At 40.3% G+C, this 18,335-nt stretch overlaps 1 protein-coding gene across 1 annotated transcript in view; it reads right to left on the minus strand.

Annotated features, from left to right (window-relative positions):
• The window catches only part of UNC80 (unc-80 homolog (C. elegans)), a 181,056-nt gene that overhangs the window by 39,996 nt on the left and 122,725 nt on the right, over positions 1 to 18,335 (minus strand). Inside the window, exons 38-46 of the mRNA XM_004674811.2 lie at positions 14,978 to 15,161; positions 12,734 to 12,828; positions 10,954 to 11,043; positions 10,249 to 10,350; positions 8,216 to 8,396; positions 6,424 to 6,692; positions 3,314 to 3,448; positions 1,179 to 1,317; positions 437 to 533 (exon numbers count right to left, since the gene is read on the minus strand). Of these exons, the coding sequence (XP_004674868.1) occupies positions 437 to 533; positions 1,179 to 1,317; positions 3,314 to 3,448; positions 6,424 to 6,692; positions 8,216 to 8,396; positions 10,249 to 10,350; positions 10,954 to 11,043; positions 12,734 to 12,828; positions 14,978 to 15,161 (1,292 nt within the window). The remainder of the gene's footprint in view (positions 1 to 436; positions 534 to 1,178; positions 1,318 to 3,313; positions 3,449 to 6,423; positions 6,693 to 8,215; positions 8,397 to 10,248; positions 10,351 to 10,953; positions 11,044 to 12,733; positions 12,829 to 14,977; positions 15,162 to 18,335) is intronic.

Consider the following 18,335-nt stretch of genomic DNA (forward strand, 5'->3'; position numbering starts at 1 on the left):
ATTCTTAGCAAATAATAGAATTGGTTACAAGCAGACCTGTACTAAAAGAAGTATTCAGGACAGTTAATTAAGCATAAGGAAAAAAAATTCACTTAGAGACAGTTCAGGGATAGAGAACAACAGAAAGGATAACTAAGTAGGTAAATGTAAATATAAATTATGCTATTAATTTGCATTATATGCAAAATCAGTATTTCCTAAGCAGAACTAAGCCACTAAGTTGCCACCCAAATTTCACATCAGAGGATTTTAAATTTAATGACATTAATTTTCTAGAACCTCTGCTGTGACAAATTTCTTAAAATTAAGAGAGCTTGAAAACTTCCTTGCCAGTCTATTATGGACTGTTATTAGCAAACCTAACCTTCATTCATTAAAAAACTTGTATTTTGGTAAATTGACTTAGTGTGAGGCTAGGGTTAAAGACTGCAGTTACCTTCTGAATGACTCCGGAGCATATGCCACCACGGTCACACAGAGTTTAATGGCCTCACTGATAGAGAACGTCAGGTCCTCATTTCCATAGCAGAAATCTTTGGGGACAGAAGATCAAAGCATAAAATCAGAGTGGATTCTACCAGCCACAAGGAAGAACTTCTAACTCCTAACATTCTCTTTCCAGTGGCATTTTGCAGCCATTTTTTCATCAAACTTCTTTTCTAAAATGTGAGCTTTTATTAATGTCTTCACCTTAAAAAGACTGCAAATTTTGTTTTTGGCTTTGACTAAATGCATCAAAAATGAGAAAGCTTTACTTAGGGAACAGTTTTTGAAACTCTCACCTACTAGAAGCTATCAAAGGGCATTTTGATGTCTAAGTTGAAGCACAGATGTTTCTGTTATCTTTGAATCCCCTTTAGCCCTAAACATTCCATGATAATAAACAATGATTTTTGAAGGGTTATTCACCTACATTTGCCCAGGAAGTCCCAATTTTCTGAAAACTACAGAACTCAAGCATTGCTCTAAGTAACCTTTAAATGCAGTTTTCATGGCAGAAATTTCCTTAGCCTTTAAGGCTTGCCAGAAGTTGACTAGAGATAGGAAAAGGTACGCATCCAATTTATACCAGGGTTGCATTTATTGAGCTGATTTTATTAAATAAAAAATAGTCAAGTACAGTTATTTAAAAATAATTATAAAGAGCAAAAGAGTATCAGGGCACACTGTGCTCTTACCTAAGGATTTAAGAGGCTTCTCAGCTTTGACCAACTCTAAGATGTCCAATATGTCTGTGGTCTCTCCCTCCAGGGACTGCAGTAAGTCAAACAAGCACTGAGCTGACACACCTTTGCTGGGCCCATTATTGGCAGCATCCTGTATGAGGAAAGAGAATTTTAGTTTACTGATACCTACTTAGTAATAATCTCATTCAATCAGAAATTCAAAAATTTACAAATACTACCACCAATAGCAAGAACATCAATGTGGTATTCGACTTTTAAATTCTACTTCCAGCAGTGCAGCTGTGTGATTTGGAGTGCATCATCTGATCTATTGAAGCAACCTTTTAAATGCTCATCAGGTACAAAGAGATACATGTGGACATTCATAAAAAAATAGCACTATGTGATGGTCCTCCCTGGTGGTGCAGTGGGTTAAAGCACAGCACTAAAAAGCTAAAGTCACTTCAGCGTGAGTTTGATCCCCAACCTGGAGGTGATCCACATGGCACAGCAGACCTCTCCTGACCCGCCCGCTGCTCCCCTCAGCAGTGTACTTTGTCAATCTGCCTGTTCTGCTCCCCACTCAGTCTCTGATGAATGCTCTCACCGCCCTGCACCTTTGGCCTGTATCCCAGTTCTGTATGAATAAATAAATAAATCTTTAAAAAATAGCACCACGTGATATGACAAAAGGATTCATGCCAGTGTTTAGTCTACAATAGTAGGACTTTGGGAACAAATGAAATTTCCCTACTATATTAGTTGAATACTTTATGTTTGAGGAAACAGATGCTTATTTTAATAACTCTGGCAATTTTATTCATGCTATCTCATAATATATCACTGAAATGGAGATACCTGTCATCTCAAGCCTATCTAAAATGGTTTTGACTTTAAGTGATGGCTTTCACCATTAAAATAACAAATCCTTATTAAATTCTTACTATATTCTAGACATCATTCTGTGCATAGACAGTATAGCAAAGCATAAATAACACCCCAACCCCCAAAAAAACATATAAGCAAAACAAATGAAAACAACCAGCTGACAAAGATCTTGCTCTACAGGAGCTTAGATTCTATTGTGGGATGTGATGGAGACAATATTAGTGAAAAAAAATATGATATGGTATACATTCTCTGAAGGAAAAGAAAAACAATGCAGGGAGAGAGAGACAGAAAGAATGAGAATTTGGAATTATTTACTTTATCATTTTCTGCATTCCACCACTTTATTTATTGAATATAAAATACTGGACAGGCCCCTCCGTGTTGGCTGCAATGGGTTAGACTTGGCTTAGACTCAGCACTATGAAGTGATCCACAGTCAATCCCTGACCAGGGAGGTGACCCACATGGCACAGCAGACTTCTCCTGTCTTGCCTCCTGCTCACCTCAGCAGTATATTTCCATCAATCTGCTTGTTCTGTTCCCGACTCTGTCTCTAGGGAGTCCTCTCACTCACTGCACCTCTGGTCTGTACCCCAGTTCTTGTATGCATAAATAAAATCTTAAAAAAATAAAATACTAGACATTTGCTCCATTTATATCCTAGGGGATGTAAATGAGAGTTGAAGAGCTCAAAGAGAAATTAATTATGGTTTATTCATATTCCATTTTGTTGAAAAAAAAAAAGAGCTGAGAGACTGATTATACAAATGGAAAGTGGCCAGACAATATTTAAGAATAGAATTCTGTAACCTGCCCTGGTAACTGACCCATTGTCCACAGTAACCAGCCCAGGAGGCCAATCTGCTATAACTACTGAAAAACCAAGCAGTAACTCCTGTAACAAGTGACCCCCAAATGGCCAGGAATTGATGGGTTATTAACAGCTTCCCCATTTCTTTACCTTCCTTCAAACTTAAGACTCATCAGAGAAAGCAAATATGTACCCTCCCCAATCACCCATGATTCTCTGCTTCTAGCTAGCCTGCTTAGAAACACCTCCTCCCCACATTGGTCAACAGCCTCCAATGAAGGCACACTTGGAACTCTCTCTCTTTTTTTATAACTATACAATTCTGTCACTCCTCTGTCTTTGAAACTCTGCTTACTACTCATGGGATTCCTTTGCTGGAGCAAACTCAAAAAGTATTGCTTTTCTCATTTTGTTGGTTTTGTTAATTTCCATAGAGCTTACTCACAGGAAACTCCAGGAGAGGGGCCACACTAGCAAACAGCTGGAGCACAAACGGCTTCCGGTGTAGGATGTAGAACTGGTGGCAGGCGAATTCGATGGCTCTGCGCAGCTGGGGATTGCTTTCGTAATCCGAGTATACCTATGGGAATGCCACAGGTTTAGAAAAAGGTCTTAATGATCCCTCAGATTTAAGTTTACTTTTAATAACTCATAGCCATCATGGGAAGGGGATGACTTATATTTTAAAACTTCTGGAAGGGAATGTAACAATCCCCTCCAGGGCATAATCTTTCTTTCTTTCTTTCTTTTTTTTTAAAGATTTATTTATTTATTCATACAGAACTGGGGTACAGGCCAGAGATGCGGAGGGTGAGAGGATTCACCAGAGACAGAGTGGGGAGCAGAACAGGCAGATCGACGAAGTACACTGCTGAGGGGAGCAGCGGGCGGGTCAGGAGAGGTCTGCCACGCCATGTGGTCACCTCCGGGGCAGGCGGGAATCGAACTCATGCGGAAGCGGCTTTAGATTCTCAGTGATGTGCTTTAACCCGCTGCGCCACCAGGGAGGGCCTCTTTCTTTTTTTTAATAAAGATTTTTAAAAAAGATTTATTTATTTTTGCATTCAGAACTGGGGTACAGGCCAGAGCTGCAGGTGTGGTGAGAGGATTCAACAGAGACAGTGGGGGGGTCTGAACAAGTAGATCGACAAAGTACACTGCTGAGGGGAGCAGCAGGTGAGACAGGAGAGGTCTGTTGTACCATGTGGGTCAGCTCCCAGGCAGGGATTGAACCGGCACTGAAGCAGCTGCAGGCGTTTGCAGTTGGGCCCTAACCTGTTGCACCATGGGGATAATCTTTCTTGAAAGAGATTTGGTAATATACATAAAAATATAAACATGCTTTTCCCCAGAAAGTTTGACTAGGAATTGAGCTTAAGAAACAACTTGAATAAATTCACAAAAATGTATGAACAAGAGTGGCTCTTGCAAGTTTGCTTATATAGAAAACCTGAAAGATATTGTTTATAAACTGAGGGTTGTTATGTGAATTATGGTACAGAGCAGTTTTTAAAAATGATGCTTAAGAGGGCCTACCTAGTGCCTCAAGGGGTTATGTCTCAGCACTATGAGGCTATCAGCAGCCACTGCAGCATGAGTTCAATCCCCAGCCAGGGAGCTGACCCACATGGCCAGGCAGACCTCTCCAGTCTTGCCTGCTGCTCCCCTCAGCAGTGTATTTCACCAGATCCATATGCTCTATATGCTCTGCTCCCCACTGTCTCTGGTGAATCCTTTCAACCCCCAAACCTCTGGCCTCTTGTATGCATAAATAAATCATAAAAAATAAAGATGTTCTAAAGCAAAATACATTTATATGTAAAAGTATCTATAATACCCCTAGCATTTTATGAAAAATGTAGGTAACAAACAGGGATGTATGGTATGATCCAATTTTTGTTTAAAAAACAAAGGTAGGATTGTATCAGGAATTTCAAAAAGAGTAAACAATGGTTATATAAGAGGGAAGATTAGAGGTAATCTTTATTTTCTTCTTTAAAGGTTAACTTCTGGGTTTGATAGTGAGCATTTTTTTGGTCATTTGTAAAAACATGCTAAAAATAGAGAAAATTTCAAGTATTTGCAAATAGGTCAAGGAAATTTGGTTATAACTAAAAACTTTTTTTTTGCCCTATTACTTGAACAAACAACACTTTGCACAGCATGTTTTAGATTCATAATATTTTTTAAGATTTATTTATTTATTCATACAGATCTGGGGTACAGGCCAGAGATGCAGGGGTTGTGAGAGGATTCACCAGAGACAGAGTAGAGTCAGAATAGGCAGATTGTCAAAGTAAACTGCTGAGGGGAGGTCAGGAGAGGTCTGTTGTGCCATGTGGATCACCTCCAGGGCAGGGATCAAACTCACACTGAAGTGGCTATGGCTAGCTTGCAATGCTGCACTTTAACCTGCTGTGCTACCAGGGAGGCTCAGTTTCATAATTTTTATTAAAACTTCCATAAAGATAAAGCGCTAGGATGAGCCCCAAATCCCATCTGAACTTCACTCTACACTTCCTATGCGTGTATGCACATTGGTGGTTATCCCAATGTATACATTAATTTAATCCCTCCTAAAGTCACCTCCTCCAACACTTTCATACCAAGTTCAATGGCAATAAAAATCTCTATTCAGACAGAGACCAGAGAATCTCTTTGGGGAAACAGCTGAACACTTGCCATCCATTTGATTAAAAACAATTGTACTCAAGATTTCTATGGCATCTGAACTACCTAAAGGTCTTGTTGGAAACATAGGTTACTAGGTTCTAATTCCAGAGTTTTTGAGTCAGTGGGTCTGGGGAGGAGCTCAGGAGTGGACATTTCTAACAAATACTTAAGAGTTGGCCGATACTGAGCCTTCCCTGGTAGCACAACAAATTAAAGCACAGTATTATGAAGCTGTCCAAGGCCAGTGCAACACTAGTTCAATCCCCGGCCAGGGAGGGGACCCACATGGCGCAGCAGACCTCTCCTGACCCGCCCACTGCTCCCCTCAGTAGTGTATTTCACCAGATCCACCTACTCTGTCTCTGCTCCCCTACTCTGTCTCTGGAGAGTCCTATGAACCCCCTCCCCCCGTACCCCTCTGGCCTGTTTCCCAGTTCTTGTATGCATAAATAAATAAACCTTAAAGAAAGAGAGAGATGGCTGATATTGTTGGTCCACAGACTACTCTTAGAGAATCACCAACCTCCCACGCATCTATCAGGCCTGGAGAATCTCTGTATAGAATGGAGGATTTGGAAATTTGCGGGGGTTGGGGGGGGTTGGGGAAGAAGGGGCGGGTATTATGCATGGTGCTTTCTGTTGCACAAAAGACTACAATGCTGGTATATTTCAGTCAGTCTGCCGGTTCTGCTCCCCATTCTGTCTCTGGTGAATCCTTTCACCAAACCCTGCCCTCTTGCATTGTGGCCTACATCCCAGCTCTTATATGCACAAATAAATAAATATTTTAAAAAGAAGACTACAATGCTGTTATTAAAATATCTGGGCACGGAGTCTGTTGGCTGGCTAACAATGTTCTACTTAGGAGGGAAGAGCAGGCACCTGCAGCATGGTGGGCAGGATCCACTGGTAGCCGCTGAGAGAGAAGAGGTGGTTGAAATGCACAGCACTGTTGATGACGGTGGCAGCGTACTGCCTGAGCAGTGCACTGTCTTCTGGGTGCAGGATCAGCGCCCCATTAAAGACATTGAGGAAAAGCATGATTTCATCTCCCCAGGGAAACTCGCTCGGCATGCCCAGGAACATCTCTTCCAGGAGTTGGATCCACAAGCTTTTCTGAAGAGTGTCGAGTCCAAACAGCTCCTTCCCAGCTGTGAGAACATCAAAAGCAGAGATAGAATTACCCCCACGCCAGTCCTGTCTCAGTGTGAGGACGCTCGAAGCTTGGGGCACGGCCTTGGTCATTTGTTCCAGTGCCAGGACGGGAAGATCTGTAGAAATGCTTTCCAGCATAATATTGCTGGCACCACATAACACTTTCTAGTCCTCAAAGGACTTTCATCATCACCTCTTTGATTGCACTCTCTGGGCAAGACAGGGCAGGCATTTGCCTCCCATTGCTGCTGAATAAGCTGAGTCTTTGAGAATAAATTATTTCAGTGAGAAATGGCAGGACTCGGGTCTTTTAACAGCTAGTCAGACTTTTTGCAATTGCTCCTTTTTACTACAGTCTGGATGTAGATGTTGAACATGGGGATGTCAATTTAAGATAACCATCCCCAATTCATAGCTGAATAATCGAGTGAGATTTCCCCATGGGCAGCTGTTTCTCTATGTCTCAATGAAAACACCGACACCCTTGCTGTGGCAGCTTCTGAATAAAAAGCCTTAGCTCTTCTCATCGCCTTGGTTTATTTATTTGCATAGAGGTATAATATAGATAGGATAAAATGCACACATCCTAACACAGAGTCCAATGAATTTTGACAAAAATATATTTGCATATATCCAACATTCCAACCAAAAGAGACTATTTTCATCCCCTCAGAAAATTCCCTCATTCTCCTTTCAAAGAAATTCACTCTCCCTACCCAGAGGCAACCAGCATACTAATTTCTGGAACTGTATGTAGATTAGTTTTCCCTTCTTGATTTTCACATGAATACCTGCTGGTCACTTAGTCAAGCACTCCCTCCACACCACCATCCATCTTCCTCTCCCTGGTCACCTTAGAGCAGTGGTCCCAAAATTTGGTCTCTGGCAGAGCAGCACCAGCATCATCTTGGAACATACCAGACAAAAATGAAGCCTCCTTAGTGGCACAAGGGGTTAAGTCTCAGCACTATCAAGCTATCAGCAGCTACTGCAGCACAAGTTCGATCCGATCCCCGGCCAGGGAGCTGACTCACATGGCACAGCAGACCTCTCCTGTCTTGCCCGCTGCTCCCCTCAGCAGTGTATTTTGGTTAGTCTGCCTGTTCTGCTCCCCACTCTGTCTCTGGACTCACCAGAGTCTGGAAGTACACTGCTGAGGGGAGCAGTGGGGACACAGGAGAGGTCTGCTGTGCCATGTGGGTCACCTCTAGGGCAGGGTATTGAATTTGCACTGAAGTGGTTTGGTCTAGCTTATGTGCTGCACTTTAAACTGCTGCAACACCAGGGAGGGCTAAAAAAATCTTTTTTTTTTTTTTTTCCAAAGAAACGTCAATTCCTGGGCCCGTTCCTGGACCTCAGGGGTGAAGGGGAGGTCAGTTTTATCAAGTCTCCCAGCTGCACACTCAGGGCTGACACACACTGGCCCAGAGAACAGTCTACTGATTAAGCTGCTCTCCAGCTGAGGACAAAACCAGTCATGAGAAGATGCCCAGGAGAGAAAATGCTTGCTTCTTGATACCTTGAGGATCACTGAAGAGTGAAAACTCGGCATCAATAGCACTTCTTGGGAATGAAGGCAGCCGGAGGAGGTCTTCCTGGAGCATGGAGACGTGCGACTGTTTGTGGGCTGTGGGGATCTTCTGGGTTAGGGAGATGAGAAACAAAACTCTCCCAACTTCCTCCAGCTTCCGGGTGAACACCTGGCAGGATTCAAAAGCAGGTGATAGGAAAAGTGGAAAGAGCAACTCTGAAAGTACAATGAGTGAAAAAATTGAACTAAAATCTATTTACTGGCAAACTGGGTTGATAAAAAATTCAAAGGTGCAAAATGAAATAAGGAGCAAACAATATTTAATTGACTCTTTGCTTCCTGCTTTTGTCTGTTATGTAGGAGTGTTTCTTAATGAGGTTAAGGAACTGGCGTGGATGAGTATCAAGACTAGTTGGATATGAAATATAGCCTGTTTGTCTTGGATATGAAATACAGCCTGTTTGTTTAGATGTCAAAATATGGAAGATCTTTCCCAGTGGGGAGCCAGTCAGAATTTCCTACAACTTCCACAATTTCCACTACACTGTTTCCTTGTCAGCTTGGATTTGCTTCTTAAAAGAAAGGTTAAAATGGGATCCAGGAAGATTTTTATTGTAGGACAAAGCTGATCTAGATTGGTGCCTTTAAATTTAGATAGCAGGGATATGGGGGTTCTTAGTTCCTTCTCTTAATTTACCTTCTCTGAGCCCATTTTCTGTGGTCAGGTAAAAAAATTCAGAGCCAGAAACTTCACCCATTTATTATTACACACGGATACTTTAAAATGTATCTGTATACATTTAAAATGTATTAAATGTAGTTTTAATTTGGAGTGAGAAAAGAATAAAACCTATTCTTTTAAAATATGTTCTTAAACATGATGTAAAAATCACTAGTAAAATGCCATTATTGATGATAGTTTTATTTATTTGCTGCCAAAATTAAAGACTTGGATTGTTATGGTGGGGAATGCTTTATATATTGTGTATATTTAATAGCTTATAGTTTTGCCTTATACTTCAATACTTATTAAAAAATCAGCATTTTCATTTTTTGATGAAAGAATTTTCTGCATTCTTAAGTGCAGTTTGTTTACATGGCACCTCCTTCTGTAGAGCAAACAGAATAGGAAGAGTCAAGTATTCTTTCTCTGTGGCAAAGAGAATATTCTTTCTCTTGTTTCACTTTTCTCCTTTTATTTTCCATCATTCCAATTTGCCATTAAATATTTTAATTCAACTTTTAATTATTAAGTGGTAATTCTATGTCATTCTCATTCATTTTGTGAAGGTATTACTGAATAGCTGGATGCCAAACTGGTCTTCTTGATACATCCAGAAAAATTGAAATGGTAAAATATCCAGAAATTCTTGTTTTGACATAGAAATAAATTAACAGCAACACACAATCCACATTAAAATTATATAATTGTTAAAATAGTGTACTTATATTTCACACGCAAAAAAGTGGATTTCCTTAAACTTACAGAACTTGATTTGTGATATGTGAATGTAATTCTGCTCTACAAACTTCAATCTAAGTACAAATGTTTAATTTGGCTCATGTTTGGAAGGAAGTTAGTAACATGTCCAAGGTCAGATCACGGGTCAATGATAGAGCTGGAACTGAGTCCAAATCTCTGTTCCTTTTCAAAAGAAAAAGTTCAGTGCTTTTCCCAGACATACTACATTGATCATGTGTACTTCCAAATCCTATTTTTACAAAGAAGTGCATGCCCACATTTAGAAACTAGTAGGTAAATAGAAGATTTCTATTGTTTACAACCAATGACCCATGATAGCAAATAGTCTGAGTGATAGTTCCACAGACCTTTACAATTGTGATTCAACTGTAAAAATTCCTTGCTACTGATTTAGGGAACTGTCCATTGACCAGAGCCAATACAGCCACATTTTAAGAGGATCATTCCAGCATCAAAGACTCTCAGGTTTGGCAATACAATTACAGATTATCCCAATGACATGACAAACTCATGAAATAAAACCGAGGTGGGCAGGCACCTGCTTCTGAATGAGCTCCTGTCCCTTCTCTGGATGCATGTGTACCAGGTTCAGCTGTGGAGACACGGACCTCCGGAAAGGATAAATATCCCGAACATAGGTCTGTGGTGGAATTCCATGAATAGAAATAAAACATACAAATAAGTAAAACTGTTGATCTCATTCCTTCTTTACCCAAAGTTAAGAAAACAAAAGTTATGTGTGTTTTGATACTGGTTTGATTTGATTTGATATCAAAACCAAGTCACGACTGCTTTTGATATTTACTATTCTATCTTCCTAATTTTACAACTTCCAGGAAAGGTAAGCCCTCTCCTCAGGAAGCTTTAAACCACTCGGATGAATATCCTTTCTAAATTCTGCACACAAGGGTGGCCACAATTAACCTAATAGAAAAGGGAAGTAAACAACATCAAGTTCTAAAGAGATACGGATAATTGATATGGCCAACCTAGAGTCACTAAGGGTTTGACTTGGCTTAATTTTTTTAACTAGTACAAGGACCTTATTATCACTGCTGATTTGTACAGAAAGGGAAACTTAAAGATACAAAAGGTAAAGTGGCCACACAGTTAAGATGGTGCGAGACAAACGGCCATATGCTTAGCCTCTAAATGACTATGCTGCCCTGTTTTCCAGTGTCTCAAGAAAAGTGGGCTGGACACTTGTTACCATTCCACACACCTGTTGTTGCTGTGAGCTCACCTTATTGTAGTGGATAAGGTTCCATCGTTTATCCATAAGAAAGTAATGTGTCGACTGAGATTCTGGTATATTAAAAAACTCTAGACACTCCTAAAACAATAACAACAAATTTTAATAAGTGCTTATTAAGAACATATTATGTGCCAGATAGTAAGCTGAAAAACACCACATGATCATAAAAACAAGGTAACTTCTTGTGAGGATTGTATATGTATGTATTTATAGCTTATGTAGATTATATATGTAAACAGATACACATACACACACAACTACACAGAGAATAACTTTAAAAGACTGTTAATATAACATAAACTGTCTGTTCTACCAGTGCCAAAAGATGAACAATTATAATTCAGGCTGTGTAGTGACCTGTGGAAATGGTGGCATCTGGAAACAGCTTCACTATTGGGAGAAGCACATTTGGCGACAGCATTAATGACTACAGAAACAATGCATTGAGCCTTTGTTCAATACTGCATGCCAAGTTCAGCACGTTCCATGTCAGTAACTTTTCTAAACTTCATGAGCATCCCCACAGCCCTGGAAAGCGAAGCTGAGACTAATGGACCGATCATTTGATTTAGGTCCCACTGGGTGTTGGGGAGTCAGGGTTTGAGATCACCCCACTTCATGTGATCCTAACATACAGTAGATCAATGGAAAGGCTGCTTGTTGAAGTTTGATTGGGCTTAGAGATCCTCCAGAGATGCCTGGTGAGACCTGCAAGAGACTTACAGCCCTTTCAATGGAAATAAAGACACCCTTAGAACAAAAACCAACAAATGCCTATGCTTGGCAAGGCTGGATTATTTTTATTTAAAAAATATTAATGCAGTATTTTAGTTAGTTTTTTTTTTTTTAACTGAATCAGTGTTGGTTTACAACATTGTTTGTATTTTAGGAGTAGAGAGCCCCCTTTCATGTATTATTTCCATAGTGCACCCTCCACCACAGTCATCTACCATAGTCCACTGGGTCCCCTCCCCAATTTGTTGTCACTACACCCTAATCCCTTCTATTCCTCAGTGCTATAGTCAGCTTTCAAGGGGTAGTTTTTAAGTTTGGCTTTATCTGACCCTTTGTTTGGTTTCTTTATATTCCACGTCCAAGGGACAGTTTCCAGTATTAGTCTTTCTTCTTCTGACTTATTTGGGTTGGCATAATCTCTTCCACTCCACCCATCCATTCATGGTGCTGCAAATGGCATAAATTTATCTTTTTGGTTCACAGAGGAGTAGTCCACTGAGTATATATAGATATGTATATATATATATGTATGTGTGTGTGTGTGTATATACACCAATTTTTTCAGCCACTTGCTGATGTTGCGTTTTTAGATAGTTTCCATATCTTAGCTACTATAAATAAGTGCAGGAGGCTGATTATTCAAATGCCACCAGAAAGGCCATCAGTTGACAGCTGGTGGTGCCCCAGCACTCCAGAGGCCAAATGCAGGGCCACAGGGATGGCAGCAGGAAGCTCTGAAGCAGGAATGTGCAGCTTTCTAAGGGGAGCCAGGAATACTCCACGCCACCGCTGTCACTGACAGAGATATTTGGCTTTGTCTATGTTAGATAAAGTGTTAAGTGTCACTCAACGTGAGGAAATTATTCAAGAAAAAAAAGGAAATACACAAGTGTGGAGCAGATTCTGGAGAGATGAATAAATGCAAATGTACATATTCGTTTGAATAGAGAAGAAAGTAATTTATTTCTAAAATGGTTGATGTAGCCATAAGCACCGTGCAAAAAAATTTTTACCTGTCAAAAGTTATCTTTACCTTTAACAGAGCTTCAAACTGAGTGTCTTCATGGACTGGTAACTGGGTTGGGATATCACACTCATTCTGTCCATGAACTACCAAGGTTTTGGTACCTATGGAAGGTATAAGCCATAATAAATTGATTTTTCCTACAGAAAATTTTTATTTCAAGGCCCAAATAATAACATACTATTAATAAGGCGCTTTTGTGACTGAAGTGCCATTGCATTATTATTAAAATGTATGTCATTAAAAGCAGCTGATATTGCTGAGACAACCCCTAAGCCACCAAGGAAATCCAATACATATTTGAATTATATTTACTTAATAAATAATGAAGGCACTTGAAAAGATTTTACATGCATTTTGAAAATATTAAACCTTATGATATGGGTACTGTTAATTTCATCTTGCAAATAAGGAAACACAAAAAAACTTGTAAGTAAAAACTTCTAACAACTTACAAGTAACTTAGACAAAGATAAACATTTATTTCATGAAAAAAGCATTCAAATCTTAAGCATTACAACTAATAATATATCCCTGTATTTAAAATATAATGATCAGGCAACAATAGTGGAGAACATATAAAAAGAAAAAATAACAAACAAAAGCAAGTACCTGAAATACAGTTTAAATTTAAATTTTTTATATTCTATTTGGCTATTGAGATAAATACTAATTTGGCTGGTAAGATAGTAGTTGTTTTCTACATTCATTACGTACAAATCTTCATGAATATTATGATCTACTTTATATATATGTATATATATTTTAGATTTATTTATTTATTCGTACAGAACTAGGGTACAGGTCAGAGATGCAGAGGGTGAGAGGATTCACCAGAGACAGAGTGGGGTACAGATCGACAAAGTACACTGCTGAGGGGAGCAGCGGGAGGGTCAGGAGAGGTCTGCCGCGCCATCTGGATCTCCTCCAGGGCAGGCGGGAATCGAACTCATGAGGAAGTGGCTTAAGCTTCTTTGTGTTGTGCTTTAACCCTCTGTGCTACCAGGGAGGGCCCGATCTACTTTATATTTTAATGAATTGTTTTTAAGTTTATTAGCGGTAATGTGATTTCTTTTTGCTATGATAAAAACTGATCATTTAGGGCTTTCCCTGGTGGCGCAATGTGTTAAAGTACAACACTATGACGCTAGAAGCAGCCATTTCAAGAGTTTGATTCCCAGCCAGGGAGTTGAAGCATATGGCACGGCAGACCTCTCCTGACCAGACGGCTACTCCCCTCAGCAGTGTACTTCGTTGGTCTGCCTATTCTGCTCTCCACCCTGTCTCTGATGAATCCTCTCACGGTCCCTACACCTCTCGCCTGTTCTGTACCCCAGTTCTGTATACAAATAAATAAATCTTTAAAAAAAAAAACACAAAAATCTGATCACTTGGTTGGATAATGTACACAATATATAAATACCCCACTGCCATTTACTGAATGCTTACTTTGAACCACAAAACAATATTTTATATATGCAAAGTCATTTGCTCTTTATGAACATTAAGTATAAATTATATTGTTATGTTCTACATGAAGAGAGTTTGAAAAATGATGTATTGTTTCTTAACCAAAACTAATTCTACATAAATGACAGTGCTGTGATTTTAACACAATCCTCTTTGTTGCCCAGACCTGTGTTTTTATCTATATATAACTTTGTTTTTCCTTTATCTCAATATGCATATCATCTCACATTTTCCAGTCATCGCACAAGAATAAAGGGTACGCAAAAATCTTTATCTTAAAGAAAAACAAGCTATCCAAAGTGGAGAGGAGCCCCCGTTAGCGTTTACATCGCGTTTTACGTTCCTTTGCAGTTTCCCTTCCTGCCTTTCCCTTTACCATTTTTTTTTCATAAAGCCATCTCTCATTGGATTTACAAAAGACTGGGGTCCATGCCATTCAAACAATATTCTCCTAACAGAGTCAAAATTGCACTCCAAGAGACTCCAGCGCAGCTGGCGCTCTGGGGTGGGCTTCATGGATCCATGGATCGTCCACCGTGGCTGCCCTTCAAGCGCTGATTCACATGGCCCTCCGTTCTCATGTCTCCCTTTTCATCTGGCAAGTGTGGGCTTTTTTAAAGGGCCTATTCTATTACCTCAGATTGTATTAAACAGCATCTCTTTGAAGAGCTCGTCACTAGGATCAGAGCTCTGAAAATTTTTTCATGAAAGAAATGATTATTTCTGACTTGAAAATAATAAAAACAAGTCATGTCATTGAAAGCCATGTCATGGATGGGTTACCTGGCATTGAAGCAGTCACCAGGAGCTTGACCTCACACTGCTCTTTCTTCATCGTCTGCTTCAGATCCTTGAAGAAGAGGCCCTCCACATACCCCACTACCTCCCAGAGGAATGTCAGGGTGGCTGAGATGGCATCCATCCCCCACTCACAGGGGGTGCGCACAAAGTACATGATTAATCCCACCTGAAAGACAGAAAGTGAAGAGTTCACATACCACCATGTTCCTGAGCTCACACTCTCATTTCCTTGGCTTTCTTCTTTTATTGAAATATTCTTTGGTGCCTTCATCTTTTCTTTTCAAATACTTCTTATCACACCCAGTGGTGGCAAACTGGAGAGGCTGTAAGTGGAAAACTGGGCAGGACAGGCTGCTGTACATTTTATGTTGTATGACACTGGTTTTTGGGGATTGCAACTACTTCGATACAGAGAATGTTGGTTTGCAGCAGTGGATATGTTTCAAGGGTAGAGCTTTATACCTTTTCAAATGATAGCCCCACACCATGCCTGCCAACAAAGCACCCATGACCCACCACCTAGCCCCGAACTAGTTACTTTAAAAAATATATAATTTATATATATATATAAACATATTATATATATATATATGTTTACGTGTGTGTGTGTGTGTGTGTGTAATTCCCACCATCAGTCGCCTGTGTACTATCACCACAGTCCCTTGTGCTCTTCCCACCCTTATTTGGATCTCTCCTCTGCAGAATGTCTCTGATTTATAGTTGCCTTTTAATTTTTTTTTAAAGAATTATTTATTTGTGCATACAGAACTGGTGTACAGGCCAGAGGCTCAGGCGGCGAGAGGCTTCATAGAGACAGAGTGGGGAGCAGAACAGGCAGATCGACAAAGTACACTGCTGAGGGGAGCAGCAGGCAGGTCAGGAGAGGTCTGCCTCGCCATGTGCCATGCGGTCATCTCCGGGGCAGGTGGGGATCGAACTCATGCGGAAGTGGCTTCAGCTTCCCAGTGCAGCGCCTTAACCCGCTGCGCCACCAGGGAGGGCCTTTGTTGTTTTTTAATAGTTATTTTCTCTCTGAACTTTTATTCGTTACCCCTATATACCTTCTATAAGTGAAAGCACCTGATATTTTTATTATTCACTCTGACTTATGAAACAGTTACTTTTTAGGAGGAGAGCAGATAATTTTTCCAGGTTTTAAGATACTTGATATTGATAGCTCATGTTCTGAGATCAACCACTAATCTCACTATGCTACGCTTGCTCAAACACTATTTCAACTTGGATTATGACTAATAATCTAAACCTAAGAATGCTCTGTTTGGCTAAGTCAAATTAAACATTTTTATTTGTGCCTTCTAAAATGATTTTGAAAAACTATGTGTCCTTTAGCACATTTATAAGCTGACATTTAAGATGTCTTATCCCAAGTTTATTTTTAGTAGAAGGTAGGACTTTGTTCAACATCTTCTACTTTGAAAAGGGAGGGGGATTGACTGTAAATGAAATGTGCATTTCATCATATTTCAGGAAATGCCTTATTCCGTAACATAAAACAAAAGCAGAAAGAACATAAAAATACTTTCACCTCCTGTGGGCTCTTTACCCATTGTTTCATGAAAAATGTGGTGGTTTTGGAAAACTTTCAGTTACACTGAAAAAGAAGCAGTGTCACTAACCTAATCTGCTTTGGTAGTTCCAAACACTGACACCCTAATGAGGATCAAACCTCACCCTTAGCAGAAATCTGTAAAATACAGAACAGGGGGGAAGTCCTCTGGGCTTAGAGCAAAAATGAGGCTTCCTTCCACCAGATTCTTTCCCTGTCTTCTTATTGTCAGCACAGCCTGCTGACAGCAGATGGCTAGGAGAACCTTCCTTGCAGACAGTAGGAGAGAGGCGACTGAGGTGGAAAGGATACCCAAGAGGCGCTGGTCTACATATTCATACATTTATTCCCTTTAAATTATCTGGGCACTAAACCTCTGAAAACCTTCACCTCGCCCCAGATATGCGCAGACCCCAGGTTGAAGAGCACCTGATCAAGCTAAGCAGGAGATTTAAATATCTTGAGAGGAGACTGGAAGAGATGGGCCACTGTTCCCTACATCTTCACTAGAAGAGTCATCAGCAAAAAGACATGTATAATAAGGGAAGTGCTTTAAAAATGTCACAGCCCTTCACTGCTTTGCCATTCTGAATGGCAGATCCTTTCCCTATTCCAAGCAAATCATCCATTGACATAGAGTTGGGGAGACGGGTTCAGGCAGAAATGCACAAGCAGGAATTTCTCTTCATGCAAAATAAACTACTAGCCAAGCCAACATGTTGCTATCCCCGTTCTCTACTAGTTTATCAATCACTTACCTGGCAGGACTCTACCACTAAGGATTTTTTGGGCACGGTGAGTGAATATGCAAGAAGGGAAATGAAATATCCATGTTCTTACTCCAGGGCAAAAGGATGGGAATAACAGTCCAGGTAAGCATTTCCCTGGCTACAGAGCTGGGGAAATGACAGGCTCTTGTCTCTGGTATATAGATCTCTGACAGGAATTCACCTCAGAGCCTTGATACCGACTAGGAGGCAACATAAACTTGGCGCATACTTAAACTAATAGAGACCTTGATATTTAATTTTGATAGTCTATCTTTGGTGCTAATGTAGTATTGACAAGACCAAGAAAAAGCAGGAAGCTTAACTGGAGAACTTTCCAGGTAGAACTGTCACAGGCCGGTGTCACTGAGCAGGATGCTCTAACCTGCAATCATCCTAAATTGAGGATATGTGGTACTCAGGCCAAAAACTCAGAGGTCTATAGCATAGGCAAGATCTGAGGGGAGGCTGAGTTTCCCAGCAACCACTGCAGAGAGCCATGGGCTTCTGCTTCTCTGGCAAAGGAGCCAACTACCAGCCAAAGAGCATAATCTCACAAATGGAAGAGCCAGAGCAAACATCGTGCAAGGGATAGAATTTGAACAAAGAGAATTTTTTTCTATCCAACTTCACATAGCATTTAGAGATGAAAGCAGCTGGAAGGAAGAAGAATTCTGAGAGACTGTATTTTTAATTGATAAACTGACCACTACTCAATTTTTTAAAACAATATTCTTTCAAAGTCTAAACTAAATATTGGATTGGACTCTTCTGCATATTTTTCCCTGTCAGCCAGCAGGTGGTACTCAGAAGGAAATCCAAACCAGTCATAGACAAGAGAAAAGATACACAAATTTTCTCTGCACTTCAGAGTTGTCATGTGAGTTAAATTTGTTATCCTGCTACAGAGGCATCATCTACCTGTCATAGGTAGATGAAAGCGAGGGAAAAAGAAGTTCTCCTAACATAAAAATTCCTGTGACCGGGCCCTCCCTGGTGGCGCAGC

This window comes from Condylura cristata, unplaced genomic scaffold (genome assembly GCF_000260355.1).
Source record: "Condylura cristata isolate star-nosed mole 26May11 unplaced genomic scaffold, ConCri1.0 scaffold00002, whole genome shotgun sequence".
Lineage (NCBI taxonomy): Eukaryota > Metazoa > Chordata > Mammalia > Eulipotyphla > Talpidae > Condylura > Condylura cristata.